General features: G+C 41.1%; 1 protein-coding gene across 2 annotated transcripts in view; it reads right to left on the reverse strand.

Moving 5' to 3' along the window:
- The window catches only part of LOC126213529 (solute carrier family 35 member E2A-like), a 145,615-nt gene that overhangs the window by 38,708 nt on the left and 90,199 nt on the right, over positions 1–16,708 (reverse strand). For both annotated transcript variants that reach the window (XM_049941374.1, XM_049941373.1), the window contains exon 7: positions 13,570–13,744. In XM_049941374.1, coding sequence (XP_049797331.1) covers positions 13,570–13,744 — 175 coding nt within the window. The remainder of the gene's footprint in view (positions 1–13,569; positions 13,745–16,708) is intronic.

Consider the following 16,708-nt stretch of genomic DNA (forward strand, 5'->3'; position numbering starts at 1 on the left):
CATCTCCCAGTACCTACCGCAACCTCCATCCTTCTGAATCTGCTTAGTCTATTCATCGCTTGGTCTCCCTCTACGATTTTTACCCTCCATGCTGCCCTCCAATGCTAAATTTGTGATCCCTTGACGCCTCAGAACATGTCCTACCAACCGATCCCTTCTTCTAGTCAAGTTGTGCCACAAATTCCTCTTCTCCCCAATTCTATTCAATACGTCCTCATTAGTTATGTGATCTACCCATCTAATCTTCAGCATTCTTCTGTAACAACACATTTCGGAAGCTTCTATTCTCTTCTTGTCCAAACTATTTATTGTCCATGTTTCACTTCCATACATGGCTACACTCCATACAAATACTGTCAGAAATGACTTCCTGACACTTAAATCTATACTCGATGTTAACAAATTTCTCTTCTTCAGAAACTCTTTCCTTGCCATTGCCAGTCTACATTTTATATCCTCTGTACTTCTACCATCATCAGTTATTTTGCTCCACAAATAGCAAAACTCCTTTACTACTTTAAGTGTCTCATTTCCTAATCTAATTCCCTCAGCATCACCCGAGTTAACTCAACTACATTCCATTATCTTCATTTTGCTTTTGTTGGTGTTCATCTTATATCCTCCTTTCAACACACTGTCAATTCCATTCAACTGCTCTTCCATGTCCTTTGCTGTCTCTGATAGAATTACAATGTCATCGGCGAACCTCAAAGTTTTTATTTCTTCTCCACGGATTTTAATTCCTACTCCAAATTTTTCTCTTGTTTCCTTTACTGCTTGCTCAATACATAGATTGAATAACATCGGGGATAGGCTACAACCCTGTCTCACTCCCTTCCCAACCACAGCTTCCCTTTCACGTCCCTCGACTCTTATAACTGCCATCTGGTTTCTGTACAAATTGTAAATAGCCTTTCGGTCCCTGTATTTTACCCCTGCCACCTTCAGAATTTGAAAAAGAGCATTCCACTCAACATTGTCAAAAGCTTTCTCTAAGTCTACAAATGCTAGAAACGAATAAACTGCATAGTATATGTAAACTTGTGTGCATGTTAGCTGTAAATAAGCTGGAAAACAGTAATACTACACAAAGCGGTAGACAAGTTTCTTGCGTATCTCCTTAAGCTGACTTCTCCGAACCCAGGTTCCCTATCTTAAATTATTCAGTTGAGCATTCTCTATGTCCTATATTTTTGTACCCTCTTGTACAAAAAGCCTGTATCAGGTGTAAACATTATTGTTTACAGTGTACCACAGTGGTGTAGGTAAAGCCGAGACACACAATTTGATATAGAGCACTTGAGGTATACCAAGCTGGAAAACAAACTCACATTGGCCTACAAAAGCCACTTAAGCTACAGTGCACACTCTCAGTAAAATTGTTACTGAATATTAAAAACCATTTGTTCTTCCACTTGCAAGATGTAAAAATGACATCTGTGTACATTTCCAAAGCATAAAATTATCACGTAAATCGTTACTTCTGTCAGGCCTTTTTACTGCGAAACCATTGTGCTTGTAAGGGTTGAGTTTATATTAAACTTCTTTGGATGTTCTCTTGTTGTTTCACTGACTCAATCTGGTAAGGATCCTACACTGATGGCTGACACACATGAATGGGTCAAACAAGTGTTTTGTAAACCACTTGTTTCACAGAAAAGTTGCATTTCCTTAAGAGTCTTCCTGTGAATCTCAACTAATATCTGCCTTTCCTACAATTAGTTCTATGTGGTCATTTCATCTTGAGGGAACATATGAAGATAACGAAAGACAGCACCTGCTTCCAATTTGATTTTTTTCCCCCATTGGCTCTTGTGATGTCTGATTTTTATTATTTTTTCCATGAGAAATTAATCAAATACAATTTATTTTCACAGTTCTCCCCATTCCGTGAGTACTTGTATTATTCAGAAGATACCCTGCAGAAAAATTTACAGTGTACAAACAGATTTTTATTCATGTACGACATGCAGAAAAAAACAGTTTGAAGCAAACCAAACTACCACACACCATATACCACCTTTTTTTGTCAAGAAACCATGTGTGGGAGAGGGAAGGAAGAAAGGAAAGAGAGAAAGAGAGAGAGAGAGAGAGAGAGAGAGAGAGAGAGAGAGAGAGCAGAATGAATGGAATATATATCACTTAATAATATCACAAACATTTTAAACACACATTAAGCAACATTTCCAAATGTACACAAATACTAACTATTAAAATGACTACATATACAAACAAAGCTATTTACAGAACACACCATCAAGGCATTATATACAGAGAAAGGTGCTTAACTTTTTAACCTGAAATAATTTTTCATCTGTTAAAAATAATTGTAAACTCTTTTCACTCAGACAAACAGTGACCAATGCAATTTTTCATGCAGGAATCAAGTTTTTTTTTTTAAGAAAAAGGAGGTCTATGGAATTTTTACAGCCAAAATAACAAATCAAATCACAGAATTTGTCTCATAGATGCTGTTCTGGTGGAAAAAACAGAGTTTCATTAGAAAAATAATGAACTGATGCCTGATTAATGAAGATCTGAAAATATGTTTGTTTTAACAGTCCCAGCTCAATGCCCATCAAGGTGGAAAAAATATTACAAATATCTTTGAGTCTAACGTTTACACACACACACACTCTCTCTCTCTCTCTCTCTCTCTCTCTCTCTCTCTCTATCTCCACAACACATTACAAAAAATATGAAAATCTTCTATAACAGTTCTAGAGTTACTGTTAAGATACGACATGCAATGAACAGCCATGTAATGGAAAATCCCAGTCAGGGCGAAGTAATAAATATGTTGGTGGCACTACTTCATCCTTATTTGATTTTGATTGTTAATGATATAAAAGACAAATGAATTATCTGCATGAATCACTTGTTTTATTCCTAGAAAATAAAAGTGACTAAAACGTGTAAGGTTGCTGTCCTCGCAGTTGGTACAAATATCGATGTGTGCGTATAAGTCTAGTGACGAATAGCAATGGCGAGTTGCGAGGAGAAGGGAAACTGCATCTGTGCCTCAACAATCAGTTTTTTGGAATGAGTTTTTCACTCTGCAGTGGAGTGTGCACTGATATGAAACTTCCTGGCAGATTAAAACTGTGTACCGGACCGAGACTCGAACTCGGTCCCGAGTTAGAGTCTCGGTCCGGCACACAATTTTAATCTGCAGGAAGTTTCAATGAGTTTTTTTCCCAGCGTTCAGTGCCACAGGCAGTAGCAGTTGGTCAACAGAGTTCTTGGTGAGCTGTTGTACTGAACCGTTTCACAGACTGGTTGTGAGACTTTGAAATGATTGGTCTGTGAGTGATAAAGTTTTTTGAAATAGTAGGTGGTCACACAAAATGGTTAACAGTTAATTAAATTGTTCATCATAAAGTGCATTTAAAGGAAGTGGTGTACAGTATTTCTTAAGTCTGATTACAGAGGAGAAGGTTATCATTAACAACAAATCATTATTATCAATCAGAAACCTCCTATACAATAGTGAAATTAATTTCTCGCGCCATAGACGTACCGCTTTACCAGGCAAACATGTAAGCCTCCATTTATGTCAGAGCTGTGATAAATGGAAAGAGCATCAAGAGAGCAGTGATTGAAATGGAACGTGCCTCTCATCTGTTACAAGGCATTTCTGGCAGAGCTTTGATAATATTGTAGAACAGGTTGTTGAGCAGAGTATTTGTTGTGGCTTTGGAATAGACACCAATGTAGTACTAAATCTGTCACATGTAGTTTTCTATTTATTTCATACTACAGCTCCTAAAAACTAAACTTGGGGAATATCAGAGTGGTTTCAGACCAGACAGAAGAACAACTGATCAAATATTTATGATCGGAGAAGGGACGGAAAAGTTCTATGAACAAATATAGATCTGCACTTCTCACTCACCAATTTCAAACAAGCCTCTAGCAGCATAAATCGGCACAAATTGCACACAGTTGAGAGAAGTAGGCATATGGCCTAAATTAAGGCATTAAAAATCAGTCTCATAGTAAATGAAAATAAAACAAAACATGTGCTAATGCCATACACTGAAACCAGAAGAGTCGCTAAATATCTACATGCAAATGGGGAGTGTCCTCTTTTAGTTACCTGGGAGCCTGAATATCAATACAGCATTGGAAAGGCTACGAGGGAAAGGATACAAGCAAGGAACAGGGCTTGTATACCAAACCTACAACTCTTCAGAAACAGTCATGATACACGAAGGATGAAACTCATTGCATGTATCTCCCCAGTTTGCCCAGTTGTCACATATGGGTCAGAGGTATGGATTCTGACAAGAGACAACAAAAATGCTTTAGGAACCTCTGGGTGAACATTTTTATGCAAAATTTATTAACCTGCAAGGGAGAAGAAGGCTGGAGGATATGTTAGAACACTGAGTTACAAGTGTATTAATACAAGTAAGTGATATATTAAAATTTGTCAGATCTTAATGAATGCGATGGCTAGAACACAGAGAAATAATGGCAGAGGACAGAACACAAAAGAAATTGATGAAAGGTGTGACAATGATACGAGACAAAAATGGAGACGTAGAAGAAAGTGGAAAAATTATGTAATAGAAGGTCTCATCAGTATGGGAGTTCAGTGCTGGAAAACAGCTGCAAAAATTGAGAAGCACGCAGGAAATTAGTTCAAGAAACCAAGGTTTATGAGAAGCTGTAGCGCTAGAGGAGGAGGAGGAAGAGGAGGAGGAAGAGGAGGAGGGGGGGGGCAAGGGGAGGGGGGGAGGAGGAGGAGGAGAGGAGAAGGGGGGTGGAGAAGGGGGGGAAGGGGAGGGGGAGGGGGGAAGAGGAGGAGAAAAAGTAGAAGTTTCTTAAAAAGTAAACTATGTGTCATCGACAATGCCTTACTCTTGAAAATCACACTGCATAACCATACAAAGAAAATAAAAATAAAGAAATAAAAAAGTGCATGTGCTTTACTGGATTCCAATTTTTGTCAGCAGACAGAGCTAGAAATATTTGTGAACCTGAGTTGCTCGATGCTGAGATGGAACATCTCCACAATGCACTAATGAAGAACAGATATTCGTCCACCGAAATAAAACGTGCGTTGAGACAGCCACGCAGAAATCATAGTGATGTACGGGCTACTGCAAAATCGAAGGTTTTCCTGCCGTTTGTTAAAAATGTAACGGAAAGAATAGGGAGGATCTTGACGAAGTGGAATATTACGATAATTTACAAGCCCACCAGGAAGATACAGGAATACCTTAAGCCTACCTAGGACGTTCGCAAACTACTGGGAACAGCTGGAGTGTATAGGATCCCGTGCAGCTCTGGAGATGTTTATGTGGGTACCACTAAAAGAACTGTTTCAAAACGTTTGGAAGAGCACAAGGGCAATTGTAGAAGAGGAGAAACGGAACGATCAGCTGTTGCGGAGCGTGCTTTCCAGCCAGGGAACCACCATATTCGTTTCGAGGAGACGCAAGTACTAGCGGTCATAAGTGGATATTACAAAAGGCTCTACAGGGAGGCAATCGAAATCGCCAAACACCCTAATAATTTTAATTGAAAGCAGGAGGGTGTGAAATTAAACCGTATATGGATGCCGGTGTTGAAGCAGATGTGTACCACCCGTCCACCACTGGGTGATGACAACGGCGATCGACGGCAGCGGACAGTGACCAATTGCACTGACGTTTTCAAAACACGTGACGTCACACTGCAGTGCAGGAGCACGTGGACACGGAATTTAGCGGCAGTCAGTAGCGAGCCAGTGGGTGTGTTGGACCTTCCATCGAGCTACACACCCCCTTGAAGATGTCCTCCGCAGACGGGGACGAAACTTTGGGAATTGACACAGAATTCATCAACCGACCGTGGCATAACAGCCTGGATAATTATAATGGACATGACATTTCCGGCCGTGAAAGTCTACATTTTAGTATAATTTCCAAATCACTGTGTCCGACGAGTAACAGGTAAGTAATGTAGTGGCTTTTCAAATGTGACATGTAGCACGTTCTGTAAATACAGCGAATACCAGCTTCCAATAAAAAAAATATATGTTTTGGATTAGCTGTGTTTTTCAGTTATCTGTGCCATTTCAAGTCTGCACTATAGTGTATAATCGGGAGATCGCTCAACGTAGAAAAATTCCGTACCTTATCATCTCCTACTTTTATGCAAATAAACTCTAACAGTGTGAGTTTTAGTCATTCTTCTGACAGGGAGCAAACACAACTGGAAACATTTCAGCAAAGTCAAGCACACAAAAATCACTACATGTCCACACATTTTAATGTGCCACAACAGCACAAAATACTGCACTACTTGACAGCAGGAATTTCACAAAGCAGCAATGTTAGGGCAAGCTCGTAAGTATCCGACACAGCCACATCACAAATGAGTTACTTACCACAATGTGCAGTAGTGGTTGGAGGCCAAAAAAGTGCACAAGTCAAGTTTAGAAAAAAACCATAGAAGACTTTATTCAGGTAAAAGTCCAATTACAATTTTTTTGTCTTTCCTGACAAGCAGTTCACAGTTCACAGCCATCTCTTTTTCACAAATGTGCACCGACTGCAAGAAAACTATAGTGAACAACCACTATGACATGTGTAGTACAAACAAGATCTGGGCATCTTTTACAGCAGTAATCTGCTGCCCAATCACACATTAGTACAACACAGGGGAAATGCTAGGGAGTTTTGAAAACAAAAGGATGCACAAACATGTCAGAACATGGCATTAACAGCTGGAATGAACAATAACTAGAAGATGTATTAACCTCATATGGTCAAGGGAACAATACAAGCGGAAGATTTAAGAAAGAAATGTTCCAATTAAAATGGGTGTAAGACAGGAATGCAGTCTTTCTCCTCTAAGGTTCAACCTGTACATTGAAGAAGCAATGAAAAGAAAGATTCAGGAGTGGTACTGAAATTCAGTGTGAACAAATATCACTGATATGAACCGCTGATGACATTGCTATCCTCTGTGAAAATGAGGATGACTCGTGGGACACTGAATACGACGAACAGTATACCGAGTACAGAATACAGATTGCGAGGATATCAAAGAAAGACTTAGAGTATTGAGGAGTGGCACAAGTGAGATTAACAATATCTGGATACTGAAATGGAAATGAGTGGTCGGTGTCATCGGCCGGGAGGCCCCTTACGGGGCAGGTCCGGCCGCCTCGGTGCAGGTCTTACTACATTCGACGCCACATTGGGTGACCTGCGCGCCAAATGGGGATGAAATGACGATGAAGACAACACAACACCCAGTCCCCGAGCAGAGAAAATCCCCGACCCAGCCGGGAATCGAACCCGGGCCCCTTAGGACGGCAGTCCGTCACGCTGACTATTCGGCTATCTGAGGGGACATATCTGGATAATGAATAGATGAAGTGAAGGAATATTACCTCAGAAGTGAAATAATGGACAAAGCAAGAACGATATAAGCGGAACATACAGGCAAAGAGGATATTCCTCGCTAAAAGACATCTCTCCCAGTATCAAATGTCAGCCTTAGTTCGAGGAAAAAATTTCTGAGAAGGTCTGTCAAGAGCAAAGCATTGTTTGGAAGTAACTCACAGACTGTGAGAAAGACTGGAAAAGGCAGCAATGGATGCATCTGTGATGTGCTATTACAGAAGTTTACTGAAAATTAAGTGGACTGACTAGATAAGAACTGGTAAGGAAAGGAATATTTGGGAAACACTAACAAGAAGAAGGGCCATGACGATAGCACATATGCCAAGACATTAGGAAATGGCTTATGATATTAGAGGTGTCTGCAGACAGGAAAAATTGTCAGGGAAACAAGATTGACATATAGTCAACAAATGATTGAGGAAGATGGATGTGGGTGACGCAACCACTGGTCTTGAGGTGAAGATGTTAGTACAGAAAAGAAAAATCACAGTGGGAAGCATCAAACTAGACAGAATACTGTCAGAAAAGTGGCCTGCATACATAATTATAATAAATAATAATTACAGTAAAAGATGACAGAATTTTGTAATTTACCTACGGCTGGACAATCACCACCGAATGTGTCAAGAAATGGAACTCGAATGGCTCATTTTTTTTCTCTTTAAAGTTGCAATCCATGGAAACGCATTCAGAACACAGGCAATGTTGGTCAATACAAACAGGACAGAGGGAGTGAAACATGAAGGCAGGCAATTTCTGTCGAAACTGTGACCAGTTACAATATAATATTTTTAAATATTTTACTGTCCCATTTGTCAACTTTTGAACAACCATAGTATTATCACCAGACAGTGGGTAGTTACAGGAACTTTACACAGGATACTAAGTGTGGCTAACTACTCACTGCGATTGTGGCAATGTCATGTAATGCCAAATGCCCAGAGCACAACCCATGAAAAGGATCAATTATAGTGCTTCTATTCAGTGTTTCTTGCTATATTTTAAACTGTTGTTATCGAAGTTCTCAGTTTCCATCCTAGTACATAATGGATACTTTGGAAGTACCATACTCCTAAATCTCATTCAGCTAAAGCTGGATAAATAAAAGATTGGAAAAGATAATGAAGGACAATTTGGCTGAGGAGCAGTTTGGTTTCAGAAGGAATACGGGCAAAAAAATCTGTTTCTGTAGCAGAGTGGTTAGTGTGCGACTGCCATGTGAAGCACTTGGGTTCAATTACTGGTACTCACTGGGATTTTTTTCCTCGTGGAGGGACAGGGCGCATTCAGCATTGTGATAGCAACAGAGGAGTTACTTCAGTAAGAAGTAATAGCTCAAAGGTCTGGGAAGCCAATATTGGCTGGTAAAGTGGCGTGCTGACCCCACGCCTCTCCATACAGCATCGCAATGGCATCACACGGCAAAGGACGACAAGGTGGCCCGTTGGCACTAAATGACATGTCAAGGCTGGAACGCAGAGCTGGTCGAAAGCACAAAAGAAGCAAAAGGACGCTAAGAAGTTTGGCATAGGAGATTATTGAGGAGGAAGGAGACTCGTACATTATTTTGTGGGTGTGACTAGGGATAAACCTGTGGAAACAGCAGGTGACCTATAAACTCACTATATTTAAAGCAAGAAGTGCAGGCAAGAGTGAGAAGAGAGAGCACCAGCTAGATGATTAGAACAGAGTAAAACAATGTTGCTGTGTGTCTCCTGCCCTTTTCAATCTGGGCAGTTCATTAGTTTTTGTAAACTTTGTAAATCTGCGTACTGCAAAAAAAGTCGAGTTAGGAGGGTTAAGAAGCAAAAGGACACTAAGAAGTTTGGCATAGGAGATTATTGAGGAGGAAGGAGACTCGTACATTATTTTGTGGGTGTGAGTAGGGATAAACCTGTGGAAACAGCAGGTGACCTATAAACTCACTATATTTAAAGCAAGAAGTGCAGGCAAGAGTGAGAAGAGAGAGCACCAGCTAGATGATTAGAACAGAGTAAAACAATGTTGCTGTGTGTCTCCTGCCCTTTTCAATCTGTGCTTGGAGAATATAACTGATCACTGACTATTAGATGACGAGGGGAAAAAAGCTAGAGAAAGAAGAATAAAACATGTGATGCCTACAGTGGATTAAAAAGATTTGCAAGAAATAGTGGAGGTCACTGAAGCTAAAGGGCAGATCTATGAAATGATAAAAGCAATTGAACAAAAATAATGACACTAACAGTAAGTAGTACGGTGAAGACAATGCTCAACAGAAAAACAATGGAACACGTGCAGGCATTAAATACCTAGGAAGTGAATGAAATGAAATGTCTGTACAGCATATTTTGGCCGAGAGTTTGGACTAACCTACGGAACTACAGCAGGGATTTTGATATGGTTTTCACAGACAGGCTGGCTGATACACCAGGGAGATATCTGGGCACAGGAGCGAGGCTAAGGCGAGCTGGCTACAGTACTCTGCCGGTACGAGGTACCACTACTGGGAAGCAGCTGAGAGCTGCAGCCGGCTTCCTGTAATATGTGTTGTGCAGGATGTACCAGACATTAAGCTGATAAGAACAGATTTTATGGTACAAAGCAGATGTTTAAGAGGTATGAAGGGAAATACCGGAAAACTTTGCACAGATATAGTACATTCCATAACGGCACTGGAGTTGGGCAGCTGGAAGTGGCCATTGCTGACACCAAACTCAACTGCAGTCAGGTGAACCGCATCGTACTGTCAGGCAGACTGAATGGCACAGTAGTTCATAGTTCCCATCACTGACATGAGATGTCACTTTAAACACCAATTAAATATGGAGTAGATAACATTTGTGACACCTGAGAACTTTTCCTGCCATGTGCTGCTTAAACTCTTTAACTTCTATGGAACTCATGATATTCAGTTACCTGAGAGAATAGTCAAAGTCAAATACCAAGGGGAGCTGTCCATGTCAGAAAGGGTGTGAGACAAGGTGATGTTATTTCACCCTCTTATTAAATCTGGTCCAAGAGAAAGCAATGCGAGAAATGAAAAGAGAAAACCAAGGGGTGATGCTAAATGGTAGGACAGATTTACTGGGTTATGCAGACGACATTGCAGTTCTAGCAGAATCAGAGGAAGAGATCGGGTTACAGACTGATGCGGAAAAGAATGAGGTAATGGAGGTATCGAGAGAAGCCCCTAATGACATCCCATTACAGGTGGGGTATGGAAATTTGCTGAACTGGAAAATTTTAAATACCTTGGTACATGGTTCAACAGGCAAAATAATTTAAAGCAGGAAATAAACCAACATATTGTGAATGGGTCTAAAACTTATTTCAGTCTGAAGCAGATAATGTCATCCAAGAATCTGTCAATTAAGACCAAACTTAAAGCACACAATGCCCTGATACTGCCAGTATTGCTGTATGGGATAGAAACCCTAGGCACAACAAAGAAGAACGAAGAAAACTTGTTGGTCTAATAAAGAAAAATTATGAGAAGGACCTTTGGACTTGTCCAGGGAGGGAGCTCGTGGAGACGTAGAAAAAACCAAGAACTGTATGAGGTGACGAGGCAACCGAACATCATTCAAAAACTGAAAGTGGAGAGAATAAGCTTGGCAGGCCACATTGCTAGGAGCCCAGACACCTCTCGGGCAAAAGCCGTACTTATTGGAAGGCTTGACGGTAGCCGTCCAATCTGAAGACCCAGGAAGTGATGGGAGGATCAGCTACAGAAAGACTTTTGCCAGCTAGTAGTCTGTGACAACTGGATCTAAAGTGCACGAGATCACCATCTATGGAGGAGCATTGTGAGGTTGGCACATGATCTAAAGGGTCCTCCATCACCAATTTGATGGTTATGATGAATGTTGTTCTCGAAATTTTAATCACAACTGTACACAGTGCCTGTCCTGTAAACAATATTACCAACACACTAGACAGCTTGTCTAGCCTTGCCCTTGTGAAGCCAGGGTGGGTCACTAGTTTTGTAATAAAAGGACAGTTTTCTATACCAATATGGACAAATATTTGAGGGGCAGTCTGATAAAGTGTTTCAGATGGAGTGTCCTCCAGCAAGGTGCTGAAACATGAGCAGTGAGGAAGGCTGTATTGTTTGGAGATGCAGATATGGCGGAGATGGATGGGTTGATTAATAATGTGGTGCTGAGGAGATTGGAAGAGCAGATACCATTGCTGAGTGAGATAAAAAGAAGGGAAAGAAACTGGCTGGGACATGTAAAAAGGGGACATTGTATGTGAAATTTGACATTTTCTGTTTTCTTCTCCATAATGTACTTTGGACTTTTCCTGAACATTTTGGTATATAATACATTAAAATCAAACAATTGTGAGATTTTCAAATAATATTTTGAATGCTGATGTGTGACTGTCAAATTTTGCAGCTTCGGATATACTGCCACAGTTGAGCAGTCATACCTTGGGAACTACACAGTCTAGAAGGCTGTGAAATGCTTTGTTTTGTGCCTACTGCTGCGTCTCAGAAGTTGGCATTACGAATAAACAAATCAGTCCTTTGTTTATAATACTAGTTTTTGTTGAAAGTAGTGTGATTATCGGCTATTTTTGTAGAAGCTAACTTCTACTGCTTTTTATACGTAAAGAAAATGACTAAGCATAAAAGTAACTGCAAGAAACACAAATTTGTGGGTAACAGATATGTGAGACCTGCATTTTCTTCTGAAGTACTTTCTTTCATCGAATATCAACCAATGAAAAGCCATGTCATGCTTTGTGTCCACCTCTACCAAACACTTGGTGTAAATATAGGCAATCTGAATTTTCTGGCACCCTGCATGAATTTACACATAAACATTCTCTTCCTTTGTCAGTAATGGAGGCAATCAAACCTATTTACAGAGATTTGGCAAATCCTGAGCTACTAAAGAAGTGTTTACATGGGAAGACCCAGAATGAGAATGAGTCCTTCAATAATGTTGTGTGGTGGCGTGTGCCTAAAAATATATTTGTCAGCCTTATGACTCTACAGTTAATGGTGTCTGATACTGCAATAACTTTTAATTGAGGGAACTATGAAAGACAAGGTTGTGGAGAAGTTAGGGGTAAGATTTGGAGAGAACACAGCTAAAGGACTGCGGGAACTGGAGGAGCTTCATGTATGTGAGGCTGAGTTAGCTAATCAGCAAATGACAAAAGAAGCAAGAAAGAAAAGGAGGAGGCAAGGACTGGGCTGTTGTGACACTGAAGAAGACACAGACTATGGGCCAGGGCAATTCTAGTGCACAAAAGACGCAGAAATGTAAGTCTGTATAAGAATTTTGCAACAAAAAAGTTTTAAACCTCAATACCTCTGAACTACATTTTTTGCAATAAATGACCCATTTTCTAAAAAAGTACTGATGGTAGAGACATGAAATTTTCACAGCTTGCCAAGTGTGAGATTCAACACATATGGAACTAGAACAATTAAAATATCCTGAGTTGTTTTGTTTTTATGTTCATTTATTTACAAAATTCTGTCAAAAACTGAGTGTTAAAAAAAAAGAGTGGTCTATGGAAGGGGAGGTGAGCAGAGAAGAAATGTCAGACCTCGGCTATTGTGCCTGATGGCAGCAAATACCGCAACATTGAGGAGGAAGGGATGCACCACCACAGTGACACAAAGGACCTGATAATACAGTAGAAAACTGATGATGATGATGGAAAATGGAAATGTCGTGTGGCTAGGGCCTCCTGTCGGGTAGTCCGTTCATGTCCGCCCCCGGTAGCTGAGTGGTCAGCGTAACAGACTGTCAATCCTAAGGGCCCGGGTTCGATTCCCGGCTGGGTCGGAGATTTTCACCGCTCAGGGACTGGGTGTTGTGTTGTCCTAATCATCACCATTTCATCCCCATCGACGAGCAGGTTTCGAAGTGGCGTCAAATCGAATGATTGTGATGCTGATGGTGATTATGATACGTAACTTTTGGGAAGGGAAAGGGGAGGTGGGATAACTGAGGATTTAAGACACAATGGAAACATGACAAGTGTAATAGTCTCAGGCAGCCAGCCACACATGCTTATGTTCAGAAGGTAAGGTACAGCGTGTCCACATATTGTGTCCCAGCTTCTACACGACGCTTTCCCCAAATGCATGCAACCCGGTGTGGCACAGCTGACAGAGAGGGACTACGGGAGCACTCTACTTGTCCGCGGCGTCCCCGCGACCCACCTCGCCGGGCCCGTGGCGCAGCCGCCTCCGCCGGTCGATGTCCTGCGCCTTGTTGTACAGCAGCACGCCCGCGATCACTGTCGCCGTGCCCAGGCCCGACAGCATCGTCACCGCGTTGCCGAACAGCAGCACCGACAGCCAGATGAGGAACGCACGCTTCACCGTGTTGGCCACACTGCGGACACAGTCGCACCGTATTAATACTCCTTCAAATTACAACACTATAGGTATGCTCAACATTTTAAAGAAAATAGTTCTTATACAGGAAAAAAGTGATCTGTAATAATTATAAATACATCTACATCCATACTCCGCAATCCACCATACGGTGCATGGCGGAGGGTACCTCGTACCACAACTAGCATCTTCTCTCCCTGTTCCACTCCCAACCAGAACGAGAGAAAAATGACTGCCTATATGCCTCTGTACGAGCCCTAATCTCTCTTATCTTATTTTTGTGGTCTTTCCGCGAAATATAAGTTGGCAGCAGTAAAACTGTACTGCAGTCAAAAATGCTGGTTCTCTAAATTTCCTTAGTAGCGATTCACGAAAAGAATGCCTCCTTTCCTCTAGAGACTCCCACCCGAGTTCCTGAAGCATTTCCGTAACACTCGCGTGATTATCAAACCTACCAGTAACAAATCTAGCAGCCCACCTCTGAATTGCTTCTATGTCCTCCCTCAATCCGACCTGATAAGGATCCCAAACGCTCGAGCAGTACTCAAGAATAGGTCGTATTAGTGTTTTATAAGCGGTCTCCTTTACAGATGAACCACATCTTCTCAAAATTCTACCAATGAACCGAAGACGACTATACGCCTTCCCCACAACTGCCATTACATGCTTGTCCCACTTCATATTGCTCTGCAATCTTACGCCCAAATATTTAATCGACGCGACTGTGTCAAGCGCTACACTACTAATGGAGTATTCAAACATTACGAAAACCTTTTTTCTTTTCATCTGCATCAATTTACATTTATCTATATTTAGAGTTAGCTGCCATTCTTTACACCAATCACAAGTCGTGTCCAAATCAGCTTGTATCCTCCTACAGTCACTCAACGATGACACCTTCCCGTACACCACAGCGTCATCAGCAAACAGCCGCACATTCCTATCCACCCTATCCAAAAGATCATTTATGTAGACAGAAAACAACAGCGGACCTACCACACTTCCCTGGGGCACTCCAGATGATACCCTCACCTCCGATGAACACTCACCATCGAGGACAACGTACTGGGTTCTATTACTTAAGAAGTCTTCCAGCCACTCACATACTTGGGAACCAATCCCAAATACTCGTACCTTAGTTAGGAGTCTGCAGTGGGGCCCCGAGTCAAACGCTTTCCAGAAGTCAAGGAATATGGCATCCGTCTCATACCCTTCATCCACGGTTTGCAAGATATCATGTGAAAAAAGGGCAACTTGCGTTTTGCAGGAGCGATGCTTTCTAAAGCCGTGCTGATGCGTGGACGGCAACTGTCTCAAGGAAATTCATTATATTCGAACTGAGAATATGTTCGAGAATCCTGGAGCAGACCGATGTTAAGGATATTGGTCTGTAATTTTGAGGATCCGTCCTTCTACCCTTCTTATATACAAGCGTCACCTGCGCTTTTTTCCAGTCGCTTGGGACTTTACGTTGGGCAAGATATTTGCGATAAATGCAAGCTAAAGAAGGAGCCAATACAGTAGAGAACTCTCTGTAAAACCGAATTGGAATCCCATCCCATCAGGACCTGGCGATTTATTTATTTTCAACCCCAGGGACGTCTATCATTATGTCCTGCATATGGGAATCTGTACGAGACTCAAACGGCGGTATGTTTGTACGATCCTCCTGCGTGAAAGATTTCTCAAATGCTAAATTTAAAATTTCAGCTTTCGTTTTCCTGTCTTCCATTGCCAGGCCAGACTGGTCAGTGAGTGAGTGGATGGAAGCCTTCGACCCGCTTACCGATTTTACGTAAGACCAGAATTTCCTTGGGTTTTCAGGAAGATCTTTTGCTAACGTATGACGGTGGTAGTGGTTGTATGCTTCGCGCATCGCTCCTTTTACAGCAGCACGAATCTCTACTAACTTTTGCCTGTCCTCATTCTCCCGATCTTTCTTGTACCGCGAGTGCAACTGGAAGCAGTCTGGATCGCATAATTTTTTTAATGTGGTGACCGGTTTCAATCTTTTTATAAGATCATCTTTGGCCCTAGTAAGACGAGTAGGTAGCCACTTACTACAGTGGCATCCTCACCATCATCTTTGCTTTGGTTGATAACAGTACACGATAGAGGGCTACACTGTTTAGCTTGCAGTAATTACCTTTTTACACTATATTTTATAAGCCATAAGATTTTAATGTGTTTGGTAAGTCCTATAGATGGTAATAATTACAGTAACTACCACGTTACTTTCTTAAGTGGCAGAAATGCAACTTATGTGATTGGCTATCCATGACGTTATGCTGGAGATGGTGGGCAGGGCTTCATGTATTTAATTAGGGGCTGGTGTTCTTCACGTTGCAGTACACCACCAACCACCAGCAAGAGGGTTGCAATGCACCACCGCCTCCGGCAGACGTTCATTTTATATCAGCGTTATTTGCTGTTTTATTAATATATGATTTCGTCCTTTATATGTTTTTATCAGTTCCTGTTTATTGTAGGTCTGAAGATAATCTTATAAAAAGATCGAAACCGGTCACTTCATTACAAAAGTTATGCGATCGAGACTGCTTCCAGTTTATTTACTATAGGTATGTGTTGTGACGAAGCAAGCTGGTATATTTTTACTTCACCTCTTGTTTTGCCATCTACCTTCTTAAAATTCATTTTTTCATGTCTAATTACCATTAACATACACGAGTATAAACTGCATCTTCATAAAAGAGAAAGGTTGGCCCTCAGTTTTAAAGAATGCAGCATCAGATTTAATTTTGTGCTCAGTTTTATGTATGTAGTTGATTTTCTAATTTATTTTGACTATTCCTTGTCAGTATATTTTGTTATTGGGCGAAATCAGTAATTGTTTCGTAACTCAAATTCTATTGTTGACTTATTAACAAATATAAATTCTGTACTAATTATAAACATTTGGAAGAACAACTAATGGCATTCTTTAAGTATTTATTTGGCTCTA

The sequence above is a fragment of the Schistocerca nitens genome, chromosome 11, assembly GCF_023898315.1.
Source record: "Schistocerca nitens isolate TAMUIC-IGC-003100 chromosome 11, iqSchNite1.1, whole genome shotgun sequence".
Lineage (NCBI taxonomy): Eukaryota > Metazoa > Arthropoda > Insecta > Orthoptera > Acrididae > Schistocerca > Schistocerca nitens.